This window comes from Rhineura floridana, chromosome 8 (assembly GCF_030035675.1).
Source record: "Rhineura floridana isolate rRhiFlo1 chromosome 8, rRhiFlo1.hap2, whole genome shotgun sequence".
Taxonomy (NCBI): domain Eukaryota; kingdom Metazoa; phylum Chordata; class Lepidosauria; order Squamata; family Rhineuridae; genus Rhineura; species Rhineura floridana.
The window spans coordinates 35,960,235-35,979,520 of NC_084487.1; the positions used below are offsets into that span (position 1 = coordinate 35,960,235).

Consider the following 19,286-nt stretch of genomic DNA (forward strand, 5'->3'; position numbering starts at 1 on the left):
ATACCGCCCCATAGCCGAAGCTCTCTGGGTGGTTTACAGCAATCAAAAACATTAAAACAAATATACAATTTAAAACACATATTTTAAAAACAATTTAAAACACAATTTTAAAATTTAAAACAAAATAAAAACAATTTAAAACACATGCTAAAATGCCTGGAAGAAGAGGAAAGTCTTGACCTGGTGCCAAAAAGATAACAGTGTTGGCGCCAGGTGCACCTCATCGGGGAGATCTTTCCATAATTTGGGGGCCACCACTGAGAAGGCCCTCTCCCTTGTTGCCACCCTCCAAGCTTCCCTTGGAGTAGGCACCTGGAGGAGGGCCTTTGATCTTGAACATAGTGTACGGGTGGGTTCGTATCGGGAGAGGCATTCCATCAGGTATTGTGGTCCCAAGCCATGTAAGGCTTTATAGGTCAAAACCAGCACCTTGAATTGAGCTCGGAAACAGGCAGCCAATGCAAGTGGGCCAGAATCGGTTTTATATGTTCGGACTGTCTGGTCCCTGTTACCAATCTGGCCGCTGCATTTTGCACAAGCTGCAGTTTCCAAACCGTCTTCAAAGGCAGCCCCATGTAGAGTGCATTGCAGTAATCTAATTTGGAGGTTACCAGAGCATGGACAACTGAAGACAGGTTATCCCTGTCCAGATAGGGACGTAGGTGGGCCACCAACCAAAGTTGGTAGAAGGCACTCCGTGCCACCGAGGCTACCTGAGCCTCAAGTGACAGAGGTGGTTCTAGGAGAACCCCCAAGCTACGAACCTGCTCCTTCAGGGAGAGTGCAACCCCATCCAGGACAGGTTGGACATCCACCATCTAGTCAGAAGAACCACCCACTAACAGCATCTCAGTCTTGTCTGGACTGAGCCTCAGTTTATTAGCTCTCATCCAGTCCATTGTCGCAGCCAGGCACTGGTTCAGCACACTGACAGCCTCACCTGAAGATGAAAAGGAGAAATAGAGCTGCGTGTCATCAGCATACTGATGGCAACGCACTCCAAAGCTCCGGATGACTGCACCCAACAGTTTCATGTAGATGTTGAACAGCATGGGGGACAGGACTAACCCCTGCAGAACCCCATACTGGAGAGTCCAGGGTGCCGAGTAATGTTCCCCAAGCACCACCTTCTGGAGGCGACCTGCCAAGTAGGAGTGGAACCACCACCATGCAGTCCCTCCCACTCCCAACTCAGCTAGTCTCCCCAGAAGGATACCATGGTGAATGGTATCGAAAGCCACTGAGAGATCAAGGAGAATCAACAGAGTCACACTTCCCCTGTCTCTTTCCCAACAAAGGTCATCATACAGGGCGACCAAGGCTGTTTCTGTGCCAGAACCAGGCCTGAAACCTGACTGAAATGGATTCAGATAATCGGTCTCATCCAAGAGTTGTCTGGAGCTGGCCTGCAACCACTCGTTCCAGGACCTTGCCCAGGAATTGAACATTTGCTACTGGCCTATAGGTAAGATTTTCTGGGTCCAGGGAGGGCCTCTTCAGGAGTGGTCTCACTACTGCCTCTTTCAGGCAGCCAGGGACCACCCCCTCTCGCAGAGAGGCATTAATCACTTCCCTGGCCCAGCCGGCTGTTCCATCCCTGCTAGCTTTTATTAGCCAAGAAGGGCAAGGATCCAGCGCAGAAGTGGTTGCACGAACCTGTCAACGTCCTCAAGCTGCACCAACTGAAACTCATCCAAGAAATCGGGACAAGGCTGTGCTCTGGATACCTCGCTTGATTCACCTGCTATAACACTGGAGTCTAAGTCCTGGCGGATGCTAAAGATTTTATCCTGGAAGTGGCTAGCAAATTCATTACAGCGGGCCTCAGATGGTTTTACTTTTAAAAGGAAATCTGAATATGAACATGCTGAGGACTATGCAATCTCATAAAACTTACATCACAACCATTTTATCAGACATAGTGAGTGTTAAAAGCCAATTACCCCATTTCTATTTTCAGTCAGATAAGGAACACAATAAGGTTTTCATTATTCTGCGGAAGCCCAAGCACCTTTTCCTGATAACAGTTCCATAGATAACAGTTTTTCAGCAGTTGAAGTTTTTAATTTTAGTTATAATTCTCATTATAATTTATTGTTGCAATAATGAAAAATCTTAAGAAATTGACTGAAAAAAGGCTTCTTTTATTTGTAAAAGTGAACCACGCATTAAAAAAACAGCTTCTGAGCTTATTCAGTTTATTTATATGCCGCTTTCAAAATACGAAGCATTAAGGTAGCAGAGAGAAGTCGGTTTACAAAACATAAAAATGAATTCAAATAAGACAAAACGCAACAATTTAACATACATAAAATACATTCACTATTACAAAAGAAATAATCTAGGTTTAAATACGTAAGTACAAAGCAAAAGAAAGAAAGAAAGAAAGCTAGCAGACTATAGAGCTCCAGGTGCCACTGTAATATATTTATTATTGAGAGCTCCCTACTGGTCCCAGGCACTACTGCAATGCCACAGGTCCTAGGATCCAGGAGCCGATATTCTGTACCACATCAGGATCAACAGAGTCCATAAGCAAGAATTTGCTTATTGTAAAATGTATATCCCATACTTCATCCTTTAAAAAGATTTTTCTTGTATTCTTATTTTATGCCTTCTAACTAAGGCTCTGCAACAAATTATGATATATATCTATATTTCATTTCATGACTAACAGCATAAACCCTTACTTTCCATCTCAAGGAGAAACACTGTTTTGCCCTATGAGTACTGGCTCTGGCTTGTGGAAAGTTCTATGCAGATTGTCGCAAAAGCAAACCCTAACTTGGTACAATGGGTTTTACTTCCAAATGAGCACATAGGACTCAAGCTATAGGATTCAAGTAGATCGGGATGGGGAACCTTTTCCAGGCAAAGGCCACATTCCCTTCTGGGCAATATCCAGAAGCCACATGCCACTGGTGGGCAGGATCAGAGGCAAAAGTGTGCGGAGCAATGGAGGTAAAGTTTGCCTTTGTACAGTAGGCTTGTTTCTACACACACATCCCCCTCTCTATCTATCCTCCATCTAGGCCAACAAGAGGCATCGTCTGAGTTCAAGAATACATTCTGGCCAGGCAAAAACACTCGATGCAAAACAGAGCCAGTGAGGACTGTGGTGGGGAGGGTGTGTGGACTGGGGAGAGTCCCAAGAGCCAGATAAAGAGAGGCCTGGAAGGTCCCCAGATTTGGTCCCTTGGTCTGAGGTTTACTACCCCTGAAGCAGAAGATTCTACATAAGAGATTCTACCAAGAGAGCAAAGTAAAGGTCTGTTCCCTATCTACGTAACATAATGCTATAGTGCAGAAAGACATGGGAGCAGAAGTTTTGCATTGGGTTCTTACATTCCATAAAGACTCTCTCTTGTTGTAAACTGGATATCATTTTAATTGTTATAGCAACCAGTTGGTATGCATATATTAAATCAGGTTGCCCATCTCTGAAATTAAGTTGGTGGGGAACTGGATCTGGTAGCCCCATGGGCCAACTTTGGCATGTTGACAGCCCTGTCAGAAGTCTCTTTGCAGACGTGCTTTGGATTCAAACCGCATCTGTAAATGCACAAAGTGGGGCTCACTGTCAGCTCCAATCTGGTCAGCATTGACACTAAGGGGTTCCTGATGGAGAACTCCTTAGTGTAGCCAATCCCAGTAGGGCTCACTCTCAGGAAGTCCCACTTACAGAGGAACAACTGAGAGTTCACTTTAACCTTCTGATAGCTCCATTGTAGTCACATCTTACACGCCCCACACTTGATTTAAGACAATCCACACTGACAAATAAGCATCAGGAAAGCAAGACACCCAAAGATCAAGCCCCAAGGTAACATGATGCTATTACAGACATTAACACTGCCTGTCCCCCTAGTCATAATTAATGGTTTGGGGATAACCTTGGGATTGTATATTCCCTTACCCCCAGCACTTTTTTTTCTCAAATGAGAACTCTTCTCCCTCCATATCAACAGGATAAGCTAATCAGGTGCTTTACAAAGAAAACTAATTAGCATTAAATGATTAAAGATGGTGTAGCAAACCATGGTTAAGTCAAAATCATAGTTAAAAGCAATTCCTAGTTAAAGATGGGCTACGTTGCACTGACCCATTCTAAAGACCTGTTTCACCAACATTTTTGCTCCAAGTAATAGTCACAGAAGAATACATGTGAAGGAAGAACAGCATGCAAGTTCATATAAACATGGCTCATACAGGAAAAAGCAATGAACAGGAAGCTGGACTCATTGTTTTACCACTTTGGTGTTTGTTGCCCTGGACTCCTTTGGGAGGAAGGATAGGACAGACAGTTTTAATCTAATAAATGTTTGTGCTCATGGATTTTCCTTTAAAAATCCATGTACATACTGCAACATAGTTTTTACATGCCTTTTCTCCAGAGATATTCTTCCCTAGAGAAAAGTCTTAGGAGAACCAGCTCTAAGCACCTCAGAATTTCCTGTACATTTAAAACAAGCAACCCTTCACCCCCCAAAAATATATATCTTACCCGATGTTCATTGATCAAAAGATCCCGAGCAGCATTAAAGATCAATGTGTGTAAATGCTTGGAATAGAAGACTAGCGTGTAGTCATAATCAAAGCCATATATTTCTATGTCTGAGAGACTCATTTCATTGTTGGAAAAGATGGCATCTGGATTCAGTAAGTTACTCATGATTGAAGGGACCAAGTCTGTGAAAGAGACACAAACACATACCATTTTTTTTTAAAAAAATCCAGACTTTACAGAAAGAAATATACTGACAACGCAACAAAAAACGCATTCCAAAGAGTGATGGGCCAACAAGAAACTGAAGGTATTTTTATGCTGATGCATTGTTAAAGCATGGCAAGTCTCAGCCTATTTGGTACCCAACTGAGACTGCCCATTATGAGCTTCCCAAAGGAAAAAAGGGTCATAGCTGCAGCACCCAATGAACAAATTCAATTATTGAATAAGTGATAAAGGTAAAGGTGTCCCCACACTTATAGTGCGAGTCATTTCCGAAGGTGATGGAAGGTGTAAACTGTTGTCACCCACATAGCCAATTTAGAGCAGTGAAGCCCAGGGGACTTCAGAGACCCAGGTTCAAATCCCCACGCAGGATAACAAAAGCTCTTTTTGTCCAGTCACTCCCTCAGAATAAACAACCTAACAGGGTTGTTGTGAAGATAGGAAGCTCCATGTATGCTGTACCAAACTCACTGGATGAGGGAAGAGATACAAGTGTGAAAGATATAAGGTGGTATTCAACTAAGCCCTGCTCAGGGTAGACCCACTGAAGTTAATGGACATGACTAACTTAGATTTATTAATTTCAATGGGTCTACTCTGAGTAGAACTTAGTTGAACATTGTAATGGTCTTACTCAACAGTGCACTCTAAGCGGTAATGTCAGACTCACCGTTCATAAGGAGGACTGCTTAAAAAAGCCATTTATGAATTAAATACCCATTATATCTCACACAGCCATGGATCAGGGCACATGCATCCTGTAATAATGGAGTAAGATGGCAAGTTGTTATGAATAGGAAATAAGGTTATGTTAGATGAAGTTCCTCATCAGCTCATGCCCAGCCCGTAGACTCAAAGGTTGTATCAAGAGAGACTCCCACGTGGGTTCTGTCCAAGGCAGAGTTCAGAAATGTGGGAAATATGTTAATTGGGAAATCACTCAAGAGTAATATTCAACCATGACCCTAAGATCAGGCTGACTGAACCTAACAGGAACTCCACTTTATACATTTTTCTTACATTTAATGTCCTACCTTTCTCCCATCATGGAATCCAAGGCAATTCAGGCATTGGCCAGACCCAGACCTACTTAGCTTCAGCAAAGTAGCGGCCTCACATACCTGCAGACCAGATCCTGGGACCCTGATTTATTTTGATTACTTAACAGTTAATATTTTTTCTTCATGGACTTTGCAAAATATTCCCATGATGCTAAACCCATCAATTCTTCTCACTTAAATAATTTTGCCTCTTTCCTTTCTCACCTCCCACCCCCAACTCCTGTTCCTCAACTTTTTTTTAATCCTTTGTACTAAATCGTAAGAACAGAAGGTGGCAGTTCATCACACACTTTCCTGAGAGTAAGTTGTATGACTTCAAGACTGGATTACTGCAATGCATTATGTGGGGCTTCCCTTGCACTTTACCTGGAAACTGCAGTTAGTGCAGAATGCTGCAGTACAGTTGCTGACAAGACTGAGACCATATAACAACTCTGCTCAGGGATCTCTGCATTGGTTGCCAATTTGTTCCTATCACTGGGCAAAGTTCAAGGTATTGCTGTTGGTATATCAAACCCTTAACACCTTGGGACCAGCTTACTTGAAGGATCGTCTTGCTCCTTGTGTGCCCACTCAAGCACTTCAATCTGCAGAACAGGCACTATTACAGGTGCCACATAATATTTGTTCCACACTTATAAGAAATTGTTCTTTTAGTGTGGCAGCACCTACTCTTTGGAACTCCTTGCCTACTGACATCACGCAGGCACTTTCACCGTATTCTTTCTGGCACCTGCTTTAAATTTTTTCATTTAGGCAAGCCTATCCAGGCACACAAATGTTGATGTTTTTAATCTTTTTAGCCTGTGACTATTTTAAAAATGTTTTTAATTACTTGTTTTTAACTATTTTATCAATCATTTTAAGGTTTTTTGTAAACTGCTTAAAGGTTTTTTTAGTTAAGCGGTGTATAACTTTTGTTAAATAAATATTTATCTATTTAAGCATTTTATTACTCCCCTGCACAAAAAGTCCCAGGGTGAGTTTACATCACAATAAAACAATAAATACAACAGATAGAAAACAGTTTAAACAGCAGTCAACGAATACAGAACTGTGCCATCACTCTGTTTTCAGCATAACTTAAACTGAGGTTTATTAGCAAGACACTAAGCTGATATAGTTATACAATAGCCTCCTTCTTATATAAACATCAAAAGGTTTGGATTGCATGTTTAAAAAAGAAAACTGTAATGGTTTTAAGACAATTAATGAAATAGGAACTATTCAGATCCAATCTCAAACACAAGCTAAAGACGTTCAGTGAAATTAAATTTTAGTAGACTAAGTTAAAAAGATTATTCTATTGTTAACTAGAACTGAGATAGGAAACCTGCAGCTCTCCAGATGTTGTTGCACTACAACTCCCATCAGCTTTAGCCAGCACAACCAACAAGGAGAGATTATGGAAGCTCAAATATAAGAAAAGTCTGGAGGGCCACAGGTTCTCCATCCCCAAGCTACAACCACCACCCGTAAGTACCACCACCCGTAAGTGTTACCTGCCAAAAAGAAGAAAAGAAAAATGTTGCAGCCACTTTCCAGTTTACTCTGTTCCATTCCCCTCTCTCTTACCCTGCCAGTTTTTCAATTCTCCCTCCAGGCACTCAGCATTCTGTGGCCACTGAAGACACTAAGTCTCCTCTTTAGTTCTTTCCCCCCTAAAGTGTTTTGTACTTCTGCAAACCTTTCAGATCCCTTGAGCCTGCTGACACCTCCCTCTTTTGCTATATAGGATATACATTTCTTTGCCTTCAAATCAGATTCATGCACTAATTGTAATTCTTACGACAACCCTGAAAGGAAAGTCAGTATTATTCTCCCGCACCTTGCCAATAGGAGAATGAGGCTGACAGACAGTGGCTTGCCTAAGATCACCCAGCATGCCCATGGAAAGGTAACATTTGAACTGGAAACTTTCTGATTTGTAACTCAGTCTTAACCATTACGTCAGCTCTTTCCTATCCTTTCCTTTAAACTGTTTGAGTGAGACTTGCAACAATCCAAACAAATCATTGCTTGAAAATTCTTACCTAATTAGGCAGATGGAATATATTTTAAAGCAGCACCCAAAAGCTGGAGCTGCGTAACGCAATCAGCTAAAACTGCATACCAATGTTTTAAAAAGCCATAACTTAGCCCAGGAAAATTATGCATCTGCCTCATTTAGACAAAGCAAGAACAAGATGTATACTTCTGGCTGCAAATGGAGCACAGAGCCACAACAGAAGTTTTAACTAAGCTTAAAAGCTGTAACCACCAAATTGCAGCCAACCTGAAAATCCTGCTTAGACAGTTTACGTGCGTTTCCACACGTCCCAATTCATATGGAACATGATTTATTACAAAAACCAAAAAATCAGACACCAAGGCAGCAATCAGATTGGACCAACAACTATTTGGTTAAATCTATGGAGAAGACTGAGCCAGAGACTGTGAAAGAGCAATGATGGGAGAAAGCTAGATCTGAAGAAGAGGGAAGAGTGATAATAAGCACAAGACAGGCATGAGAGCACCCCAACTGGGTTAGGTGAAGTTTCACTAGGAAACAGCATGCGTAACTTGGTTGAAAGTTTTGAGAGGGGCTAGAATTAGAGAAGGAAGTGAAGCCAAAGCATAGGTTGTTACCTATTCAGCACAGAAGGGAAAAATGGCTTCTTCAGAAGAAAGCTGGAAAAGATGTGGATCAGGTGGTCATTCTCTGGGGCCCGCCCACTGAACTTGTTCCTTTACGTCTGCAATAATGGGAACTGAGGGCAAAAAAATCCCTTTCAGGCCCCTTTAACTTTGTGCATTATGAGGATTTCTTGGATAGATGTTTGGAAGGAGAAGATGGAGCTAAGCAGTCCCTGGAGTCCCGATAAAACTCAAATATAAAAGAAAGGCAGAGATTGTGAATGAAACTGAGAGAAGAATAGGTGGGTGTGTGACACTAACTAATCCGGGTTGACTTGAATGAACCGAAACAGAACACCGATTTGTGGGTACCTTTTTCTCTTACAGATTCAGCTACCTGAGGAAAGGGTTGAGCAACAGAAGGAATGGTTTTCTACTCTGCATTGCAACTGAGAAACAGGCCCCAAGCTGCAAGATGATGATGCTTTTTAAATGCCAGAGCACAATGTTCACTGAATTAAATCCAAAGAGGGGCTGTATTCGTTTTACGACAACTCTGTGCCAATGTTGCATGATCCACCTTTAGAGGGGACCTCTCTTCCTCCCTTGTTTATATGAGGAAGGCAAAAAGACATAACAGGGGTGGGATTCAGCACTAGTCCTACACAGAGTAAACCCACTAAAGTTTATAAGTCATGACTAACATTTGTCAAACATAAGCCATCTTCATTTTATGAAATCAATATATTTAATTGCTGCACAACTGCAGCAATTGTAAAATAACCTTCAGCCTCACAGTTGCTGTAATGTTTCAGTTATGCAATAATAAAATTACTGAATGCAGCTTTAGTTCTCTTACTCAAGTACCTCAGGCTATTTTACCTGCAAGAAGGAAACTCCAATGGCATATTCTCAAGGTTATTGAGTAGAAATCAGTCGGACTCTTAAGACAGATCTTTTGGCAATCACTCGTGGCCAAGTAAGATTGTTTTTCAAGATAAGGTCTTTAACAGTGGGTGTGTAAGTGACTGTGGAGGCCAATTCTGGATCCACACAGCCTCCCACAGTGAGGACATAGGTTTCTAGATGAAAGATGGTCGCAATGAGGATTTGCTTGACGTGCCTTCCGCTTAGCTCGGTTGTCCCTTTCGCTCTGTACTCGTGCTTCTTCAAAGTCCATAGCACCTTTGATAATGGCAGACCTCCAATTGGGACGTTCATGGGCCAAGACTTCCCAGTTCTCGATGCTCATGTTACATTTTTTTAGATTAGCTTTGAGAACATCTTTAAACCTCTTTTTCTCTCCACCGATATTCCGTTTTCCATCCTTAAGTTGGGAGTAAAGTAGCTGCTTTGGAAGATGGTGATCAGGTATTCAAGAGTGCCAGAGTGGTGTAGTGGTTAAGGTGTTGGACTACAACCTGGGAGACCAGGGTTCGAATCCCCACACAGCCATGAAGCTCACTGGGTGACCTTGGGCCAGTCACTGCCTCTCAGCCTCATGAAAACCCTATTCATAGTGTCGCCATAAGTCGGAATCGACTTGAAGGCAGTACATCACACAGTGTGCATGTACACACAGCAGTGAGGAAGAAAAGCTATGCAGAAGAAAGCAAAGATTTAATAATCAATTTTTAATCTTCTTGTGGAGGTGACTCACACAATATAGACAGAGTATTTTTCTCCATCATGAACAGCATTGCATTAAGATGTTTTCCTTCAAATGTTACTTTAATGAAAACTTTATTCTACTTCATTTAGAATGACTCAATTTCTTGAACACAAATTAAAAGCCTGATGTCTAGGAAATTGGTTTCCAATTGCTTTCACTATTTTAACTGTTTGTTAGTTTTCACATGTTTAAATGTATTTTTGTGTATAATGAATCACAATATCAAAGGAAATTATTATAAAGAAAGAATACAGTAGTTTGCCTAAAGATGAAATAATAAAAGATATTCAAATTAAGAACCACTGCTGGAAACATGCCTTTTGAAGTTTCTGTCTTCATAATGAAAAACGTATGCCAGTAGCCTGAAAGCAAATGTGACCTCAAAAGCATGTTGCATTTTTATATGTATACAGTCAAACATATCCTCATGAAAAGTTAGTTTTTATAATGGGGTGGATCCAAAGGTTCACTCCTTCTGTTCAAGGAAGACTTCTATCAGAGGAAGGGAACCTTTGGACCCAACCCAGAATGATAAAGCAATAGATTTAATAGTAAGAGTTATATTTGGGAAAATAGGAACATAGGAGGCTACCTTACATACCGAATCAGACCACTGGTCCATCTAGCTGAACATCATCTAGAATGATTGGCGGGTAACTCGCCCGCTTACTGAGTGGGGTCTCTCCCAGCCCTCCCTGGACATGCCAGGGATTGAAATCAGGACCTTAAGGCTGCACACAAAGCAAGTGCTCTATCACTGAGCTACGGCCCTTCCCACCTGATAGAACGGCCCTTCCCACCTGATAGAATTATATTTGTTTAAGGGTGCATGTATTTAGCTGCTGTAGAGATACAACAGTATTTCTTGATCAATGTGCCTTTTTTCATTGTAGCACCACTAAAATAGTCCTGGGAATAGCATAAAAGTATAACAGAAAAATAAGTGTTGCAGACTTCTTTAAAATAAGACACTGAAAATGAAGATTGCACTCCGGCTACAACTCATTGGGAGTTCTTCTGCACATTTTACTGGTCACAACATCTTGTACTATTGTTATACGATGAACTCACTGCTGTAGATGTTTGGATCCCCTTTCTCCTCCCAGGCTTACTGTTGCAAGTTGAGCTTTCCCAGCATTAAGCCAAAATATATAGCTTCCCCCAGCTTTTCCCCAACACCCTGCATAACATAGCCATTTATTTTACAATTGCAATATGAGACTGCATGTTGCAGGAACCCACTGGGGAAAGTGTTTTATTATGATTTACACAAATATTTGGAGCGTAGGTTCTCTGTTGCACCCCTCATATATACAACCTTTTTAAACAATGCATGGCAAACATGCCAACAAATCTCTTACCCTTCAGCAGTGCTATGTCCCAAACTTCTGCTTGTTAGGCTGTATGTAAAAAAAGAATGCCATGCAATACACATCACTTCTCAAAAATAAAAAAAATCCTATCAAGAACCTTGTCAGTTTTACTTGCATGCTCCAAATAAAACAAGGGAATTGCCAACACTCATTTCAAGACAGATCAAGCCAAAGAACTTTGGCTAGTTCGACAAAATAGACATAACTGCAGCTCAATTATGAGGGACTCTGGGGAGCATCCTATAAAGCAGCGATTCCCAAACCTCCCCCCACAAACCATTTGAAAATAGCTGAGGGTCTTGGCAGACCACAATGATTTTTCCACCTGTTGCAGGCAGCTGTAATGCGCTGTGTTAGATGCTGCATGATTTTTAATAGTATTTTTACAGACACATCACAAACCACCTGAATGAAACTTGCAGACCACAGTTTGAGAACCCCAGATATAAAGGGAAAAAAGTCACATGGGCAAGCCCTGTGTTATATGTAGGAGGAAGAATTTGTGTGAAGACACCCTTGTGTTCAGCTTGATTTTGCTATCTCTATAAGACCACTCACAATTTCCCACTTTGAGGAGACACATTGCTAGTCTCCCTGAACCATGGCTTGCTTTGTGGATTGAAAGGAACTTCCACCTTAATGTCTAGATGAAAAAAATAAGAATCTGATCTCAGGTAAGGTTTAGTCAAGCATTATGAAGAATGGCCTGATGGTAGGAGTTGTTCAACAAAGGAACAGCCTATCTTGAAGGATGGTGAACTCCCCCTAGAGATTTTTTAAGCAGAGGTTGGAGAGCTACCTGTTAAGGATGCTATAGCAGCGGATTTCCAGCATTAGCAGAGACTGAATAGATGACCTTTCAGGTGTCTTCAACTTCTGCTTCTATGAACACACAAAATTAGGTATCTCTGAACAGTATTTAGGGATATGAGGATGGTATTTAAAAGAAACCTAAATGCAGTTTAATAAATCAAGGATGCATGTGGAGGGGGGAATAGTGAGAGTAGAGACAGAGACCTGGTTCAGACAAACAAACTATTTCAGTTTACCAATTTATCAGACTGAGAATAAGTGTTGTGTGTACATTCCTCTTCCCTTCCATAATGCACTTTAATGCAATATGTCCATGGTTTGTTAGAGTTTTTTATTACATGCACAAAACTTTGGTTTAAGCTGCAAGTATAAGCCTGCCTTGCCAGCTACAATCCACGTACTGCATTAAGTCACACAAGAGAAGGGCAACAGACAGTATGCAGACACAAGACTTATCAGCCCAATAAACCATGACCTGTTATATCTGAACCGGCAAAAGGGAACAATAACTGTTAGGAGATCTTGACACACTAAGCCAGTTCACACATGCATGAGAATCACTTGACTGCAACATCACTAAGCTTTCATATAATCTCTACATAAACACAAGAAGATCCCTGCTAGATCAGACCAAAGGGCCATGCTGTCCACCACTTCAACCAACCAGATGCACGTGGGAAGCCCACAAACAGGACATGAGCACAACTGCACTCTGTCATTGATCCCCAGTGACTGACATTTCAGAGGCACAGTGCCTTTGATCCTGGAGACACCAAATAATCATGACTAGTAGCAACTGACAGTTTTATATTCTGTGAAATTGTCTAATAACCTTTTAAGTTGAGGGAATTTGTAGTAACAAATTCCAAACTTTAACTACCCATTGCATTAGCGAGTACCTCCATTTGCCAGTCCTCAATCTCCCACCATTCAGCTACTTTGAATGATTCCAGGTTCTAATAAACAAGGGGTGGGGGAAGCCTCTCTATCCATTTTCCACACACCATAACTCATTTTTAAACCTCTATCATGTCTCCATTAGTCATCACAATACTCTTCAAAAGGAATCAATTCACCCATTTAGCAGAAATCAAGCACCGAGCTCTCTCAAATGGTGTACATATATGAGTGAAATGGCCAAAGGGAGAATATATCACATTAAATGTTAGTTAGTTATTAGATGGAAAGGAAATAAACACAGATACAAATTATTAAAGGATGTCCATTCACCATTTTCCAGTGCAACTTAAGACATCTGTGCCTTTCTTAACTTAGTTTTTCAAAGTTTATTGTCTTTTAAACTGAGCTGCCCCTCCAAGTGCCAACAAGCAATCTTGCATACCTCAACACTAAAGATGTCCTATTCTATCCAGTAGCAGCACCTACAAACACTTCAATATGAAAGTTCACACATAACAATGACACAAAAACACAGCCAATTTCATTTAACTTTAAAAGGTCCACCTAGCACTTTCATTTGGACTTTCAGTTCCGAGGATCAGCCTAAACAGAACACTTTGCCTGTTTTATCCAGTGTCTAGAATCTACTTCATCCAAGGCATACAAATATTCAGAAATAAAACGGCATACAATGATGCAGCTCAGGGGTTCTCAACATTGCCTTGTAGTTCTTATTTCTATCAAAAGAAGCGTTTAGTAGAGGTGAAAGAGGATCTCCTCCTTTCCACTTTCTCTAGAGCAGGGCTGAGAAACCTCTGGCCCTCCATATGATGTTGGACAACAACTCCCATAATCTCTGGCCACTGACTATGCTAGCTGAGGCTGATAGGAACCTGGGTCCATCAACACCTGGAGGGCCTCCGGAACCTCATCTCTGCTCTGGAGATATACAGTTATGGGACTTTTTGTTATTAATTTGTAAACCACCATTCATTAGAAAGTGAAGGGCAGTTTACAACATAAAAATCAGCATTTAATAAAACCAGAAAATGTCCACAGTAGATAATATGAACATAAAAGCTAGGGACTAACAATGGCAAATCTTTGAGTAAATAAATAGCTCTTCATCAAGTGAAGAAAGCCAGTAAAGGGCAGAGCTTCTCTGATGTCTAGAGGGAGCTGATTCCAAAGAATGGGTGCTATGGTGGGAAGAGAGAAAAGAAGTGCTGACCCAACCTCTCAGAACTCAGTGGTATTTGACACACAGTGACCTTAGTAGTCTTCATAGCACAGGATGACAATCTGCGCATCACTGAGTTGTACAGTTTGCAAGTCCTTTCTCTTTGCTAAGTATCACACACCATGATACCATCTTTTGGGAAATGCCGCTTTCCAGTCTTCTGGTTTTGCACTAGTGTACAAAACCAAGTGTGTGTGAACAATGTCCTACAGATACACACCGAAACTGCTTTCCAGCATTTTCCTAGCATCTAGACTCCTACCTGGAACAGCAGAATAGTTATTGCAGATTCGAAAAGGAAACCAGTTATCAATTTAATCTCAAGGAATATATTTATTTATTTTGTTAGTTATTTTATTACATTTATATCCAACCCTTTGCACAGGGCAGCAAACAAAAACACTATAAAACATCTCAAAAACAGACTTTAAAGCATATTAAAACAAAACATGTTTAAAAACATCTTAAAAAGCAATTCCAACACAGATGCAGACTGGAATAAGGTCTCTACTTAAAAGGCTTGTTGAAAGAGGAAGGTCTTCAGTAGGCACCAAAAAGATAGCAGAGATGGTGCCTCTCTAACATTTAAGAGGAGAGTTCCAAAGGGTAGGTGCCACAACACTAAAGCTCCACTTCTGATGTTGCGCGGAATGGACCTCCTGATAAGATGGGGATAAGATATTACTGATCACTAAACCCACCTTTCTTCCATGATGGAACCCCAAGTAGCGTGCATGTAGTTCTCAGAAAATCACCCATCCAGTCACTGTCCAGACCAAGATTCAGGGAAGTGATGGTCTCATGTGCCTAGTTTGTTGTTGTTATGTGCCTTGAAGTCGATTATGACTTACGGCGACCCTATGAATCAGCGACCTCCAAGAGCATCTGTCATGAACCACCCTGCTCAGATCTTGTAAGTTCAGTGCCTAGTTTAGACTACACCTAATGATCACCTTTCAGAGTGTTTTCACACATTAAATTGCAAACAAACTCAGGTTTGCCACCAAGTGCACTCTCAACAGACGCAACAACAAATCCCATTACCCAAGTAGGCCTATATTGTTTGCGTAATTCAATTCTTGTCTTAACCCAGTCCTATTGTAGCTGGAAAAGCAATCCATGAAGCCACCCCAATCCTCCAGATTGTTGACAAAGATATTTTTCTTCCCAACCACATCTTGTATATTAAACAAAACAAAATCTTCAAACTTGCAACTTCCTCTATTTCTACAAGAAATAAAAGGTCACCCCATGTGTAATTTCTTTCCTGTTTTTTTTTTAAATTCCCAATAACGCTCACTCAAATTCTCTCCAATTTGAACTCTCCCCACCCCCTTTAACTGAGTCCGTCTTCTATTCTTCAGGATGTGCTGCGGCTATGCTTAATGATCACTAGAAACCATTATATCACCTGCAGTAGCGTAGTGGCAATTTGAAAAGTGCTGGGTCCCTTTATGTTAATCAAAGCCACACACACCCCAGGTGTTTTACACTGCAGGATTGAGAACGAGATCCTTGTTAATGCCTTCTCCCACAATAACAGACATCCCTAGGAGCCAATAAGCATAAAAAGGAGAATGATTGCTTCTTTAAGAGTCTTTTCAGCTGTTAACTCACTTCTTTTCACTCTGATAGGCTCCAATCAGCAGGGAAGGACACAGAAGCATGTTAGAATAGCACACTCTCCTTTCTTGCTGATTGACTTGTAGGATGCTGGAGACACAGGGACCCTGCTCCCAAAAAAGTAAGGGGGCTAAGACCCCCCAAGACCCTGGAGTACTACAACCCTGGTTGCTTGCCAAGCATCAGAACATCTTATGGGGTCTTAGAACAGGAGTGGGGAACCATTGGTCCTCCAGATGTTACTGACATACAACTGCCATCAGCCCTAGCAAGCATGGCCAATGACCAGGGATGCTGGGAGTTGTAGTCCAATAACAGTCCCCCAAACCTGTCCTACAAGGACCAGAACAAGAAGCAATTAGTATATCCCAACTTTTAAAGCAGCCAATGAAGCTCCAATTTGTACTGCACAGGAAGCACCTACACCCACACCATTTGCATTCTCCAACTACAACCCACACAAGAACTTACTATTAGCCCTATGGGGCAGCGGTGGAGGGGGAGGAGATATAAAAGGCCAAGAAGTCAGGAGATCCCATCACTGATCTCCCACATCACATCTGTTTTGGCCTCTAGTCCACCACATCCAATTCTTCTTATAACCTATTCAAACAACCATGGTGTGTGATAATTTCAGTATTGCGCTTGGTTGGGGCAGAGGGGAGCGTAGTTGGCTTCTAGCACAGGATTTGCCTTTTGGCACACCCCCACATTCTTCAGTTTTCAAGCACACCACAGACTGGGAACCAATATATACCCCACCACAGCAGCTACCAACTGGCCAGGCAAGCCTTAGTACTCATCTTCCATATTCACATCCTACTGTTCCACTGGAAAGCTCTCACCAGCATGCATGGGGGTTCCCCATTTTGTTTTTAAATCAGCCCTCTAAGCAGGTAGGTGAGGCTGAGAAACAGGACCTTGGGCCAAGGTCACCCAGGTGAGCTTCCCAGCCATGCAGTGACATCAACCCAGAGCTTCCCAGCCCAAAACACTTTCTACCCAGTTACCCCACATGGGCTCTGGGTTCAGATCTCTGCCTGGCTAGCAAGCTCACCTCAAGGAGGGCTCTTGCCCCAGGTTTTGAAAGAGCGTCCATCCCCCCCCACACACACAAAGGTCTAACCATGCACGTGCTTTAAGGACGCCTTAAGTCAGCCTGAACGCCGAGCTACCAGAAGAAACGGGGAAAATGAAGAAAAAGGTCGGCGAGAAATGAAAGGAACCGTTTTCTGAGAGCCCAGGAAAAACAGCCAGATGCGTGTGTGTAGGAAGCGCCTTCTCTCTCCAGCCCCCAAAGCTGCCGAGGAACACCAAACATCTCGCCAGTCCCCCCCCCACAAACTCTCACCTTTCGTCACTTTCTTGGCCTCGTTATACCGCTTCCACAGGTAGTTCTTCATATCCGGAGGCGGAGCGGAGGGCCGCTGTTGCTGCTGCTGTGGGGCCAGCGTGCAATAGGGATTTGCCTTTAAGCTGCCGCCGCTACAGTAGCAGCAGCAAAGCCCGGCGGCGGCGGCAGCAGGAGACGAGGTGGTGAAGGCAGCAGCCACCCTCCCTGCCCCGTTCTTTCCCGTGCCCAATAAAAAGACCCTCGCGCTGGAAGCGGCCGTGGCTGCCATATCTGGCGTAGCAGTAGCAGCTAGTATCTGCCAAGCTCCTTATGATCCTTTTATGACGATACTCCGAGACAGAAACCCGCGCCAGCCTTTGCTCTTCTGCTTTCCACTTGAAGCAGCAGCCGCTGCCGCCGGTTGAAGTCACTTCCTCAAGCCACGCCTCCTCCTGCTTCCTCTCTTCGGAGGGGAGGGGGGAATCAAAGGGACAGGGCTCGCGGCGCATGGCGTTGCGGAAAAGGGGAAGGGCACACTCAAGGATATCTGTCAGAGCTAAAGCCTGCCTTTGCTTCTGTTCCGCTCTCCGCCACAGGTTCCTCTCCGGTATCGCTTCTAATAGTTTGCTGCCCGTTGTTTTATTCACGATGTAAGGTGCCTGGAATGTTTTACGGCGAATACACCAGAAAAAAAAAATCGGGGGGGGCACAGACGGGGCAAAGTATATTTCTAGGTGGGCAAAATATACTAGGTAGGGGGCAAGTTCCTTGTTGGGAGGGTCTCCTCCCCCCCCTTTGGCACCGCCCTTGCTTCGGTAGGGAGGCGGCAAAGCAATGAGGCGGGTTGTTAGACCGTGTTGCGTCTTTTAGTGAGTCCGACGGTCAGTCCACTTGGCCTAGCTCTGGAACACAGGAAGCCCCCTTTACGGAGTCAAAACTTCGCTAGGCCCTGGAGCTCAGAACTGTCTGCACTGACCTGCGGCAGCTTTCCGGGGTTTTAGACAGGGAGTCTCTTGCAGCTCCACGTGGAGATGCCAGGGATTGAACCTGGGGCTTTCTGTAGGGAACGCAGATGCTCTGCCGCCGAGCAACGGCCCTTCCTCTCTGCATTCATGCTTCTCTAGGCTGAAAAAGCAGTCTTTCCCAGCCTTTCCGTCGGCATGCTGGGGATTTAACTTGAGATTTTCTGCATGCAAAACACGTGCTCTGCCATTGAGTTTTGGTCCTTAACCCCGGTAGGGGCGTCTTTCTTCTCCAGTCCTTGGGGTCCTCCCGAATCTGCTCATGCCCTTCTCTTGTGCATCAACAGTGTCATTTTTTTTCAACATAGGGATCCACACTCAGAGAATGTGTCCACTATAGGATAAATCATATGTAAAGTTCTTTCATTTTTTTTGTATGGTGTTGACCTTCACAACAGTCCTGTGAGGTACACTGGCCTTGTTCCCATTTTTTCAGGCGAGGTATTGACACTGCTGGATAACTTGACCAAGGCTGCACCTTGAGGGCTGCTCCATAAAAGAAAAGAAATCCAAAAAAACTGTTTGTTTGTTTTTTAATTCCATGTATGAATTTCTCCTTATAAGACGTGTCAAAGTGATTTCACAATGCTAACTGACAGATGTGACTGTCACATATACCAGGAATGTCCATCTTCTGTATTTGGGGGCTACTATCTTCCTTCAATAGCAGTTTGGGAGTAAGATCCATTGAACTCACTGAGACTTCTACGTATACAAAAGATGGGTATGTACCTATCCAATGGCTTCACTCTGGTTCTGTGGGACTTCATAATGTTCTTAGGATCAGATCTTAAAATTTAAAAAAGTCTTCCTGATCACAGTAATTTTGTGCATATACAAAGTGAATCCAAAACATTTTGTTGCTCCAGGCAGCCACACTACATTATCTAAGTGGTGCCTC

At 42.7% G+C, this 19,286-nt stretch overlaps 1 protein-coding gene across 1 annotated transcript in view; it reads right to left on the minus strand.

Annotated features, from left to right (window-relative positions):
* The window catches only part of NT5DC3 (5'-nucleotidase domain containing 3), a 44,733-nt gene extending 26,489 nt beyond the window's left edge, over nucleotides 1-18,244 (minus strand). Inside the window, exons 1-2 of the mRNA XM_061638877.1 lie at nucleotides 17,382-18,244; nucleotides 4,505-4,689 (exon numbers count right to left, since the gene is read on the minus strand). Coding sequence (XP_061494861.1) covers nucleotides 4,505-4,689; nucleotides 17,382-17,652 — 456 coding nt within the window. The 5' untranslated portion in view covers nucleotides 17,653-18,244. The remainder of the gene's footprint in view (nucleotides 1-4,504; nucleotides 4,690-17,381) is intronic.
* Between the last annotated feature and the right edge of the window lie 1,042 nt (nucleotides 18,245-19,286).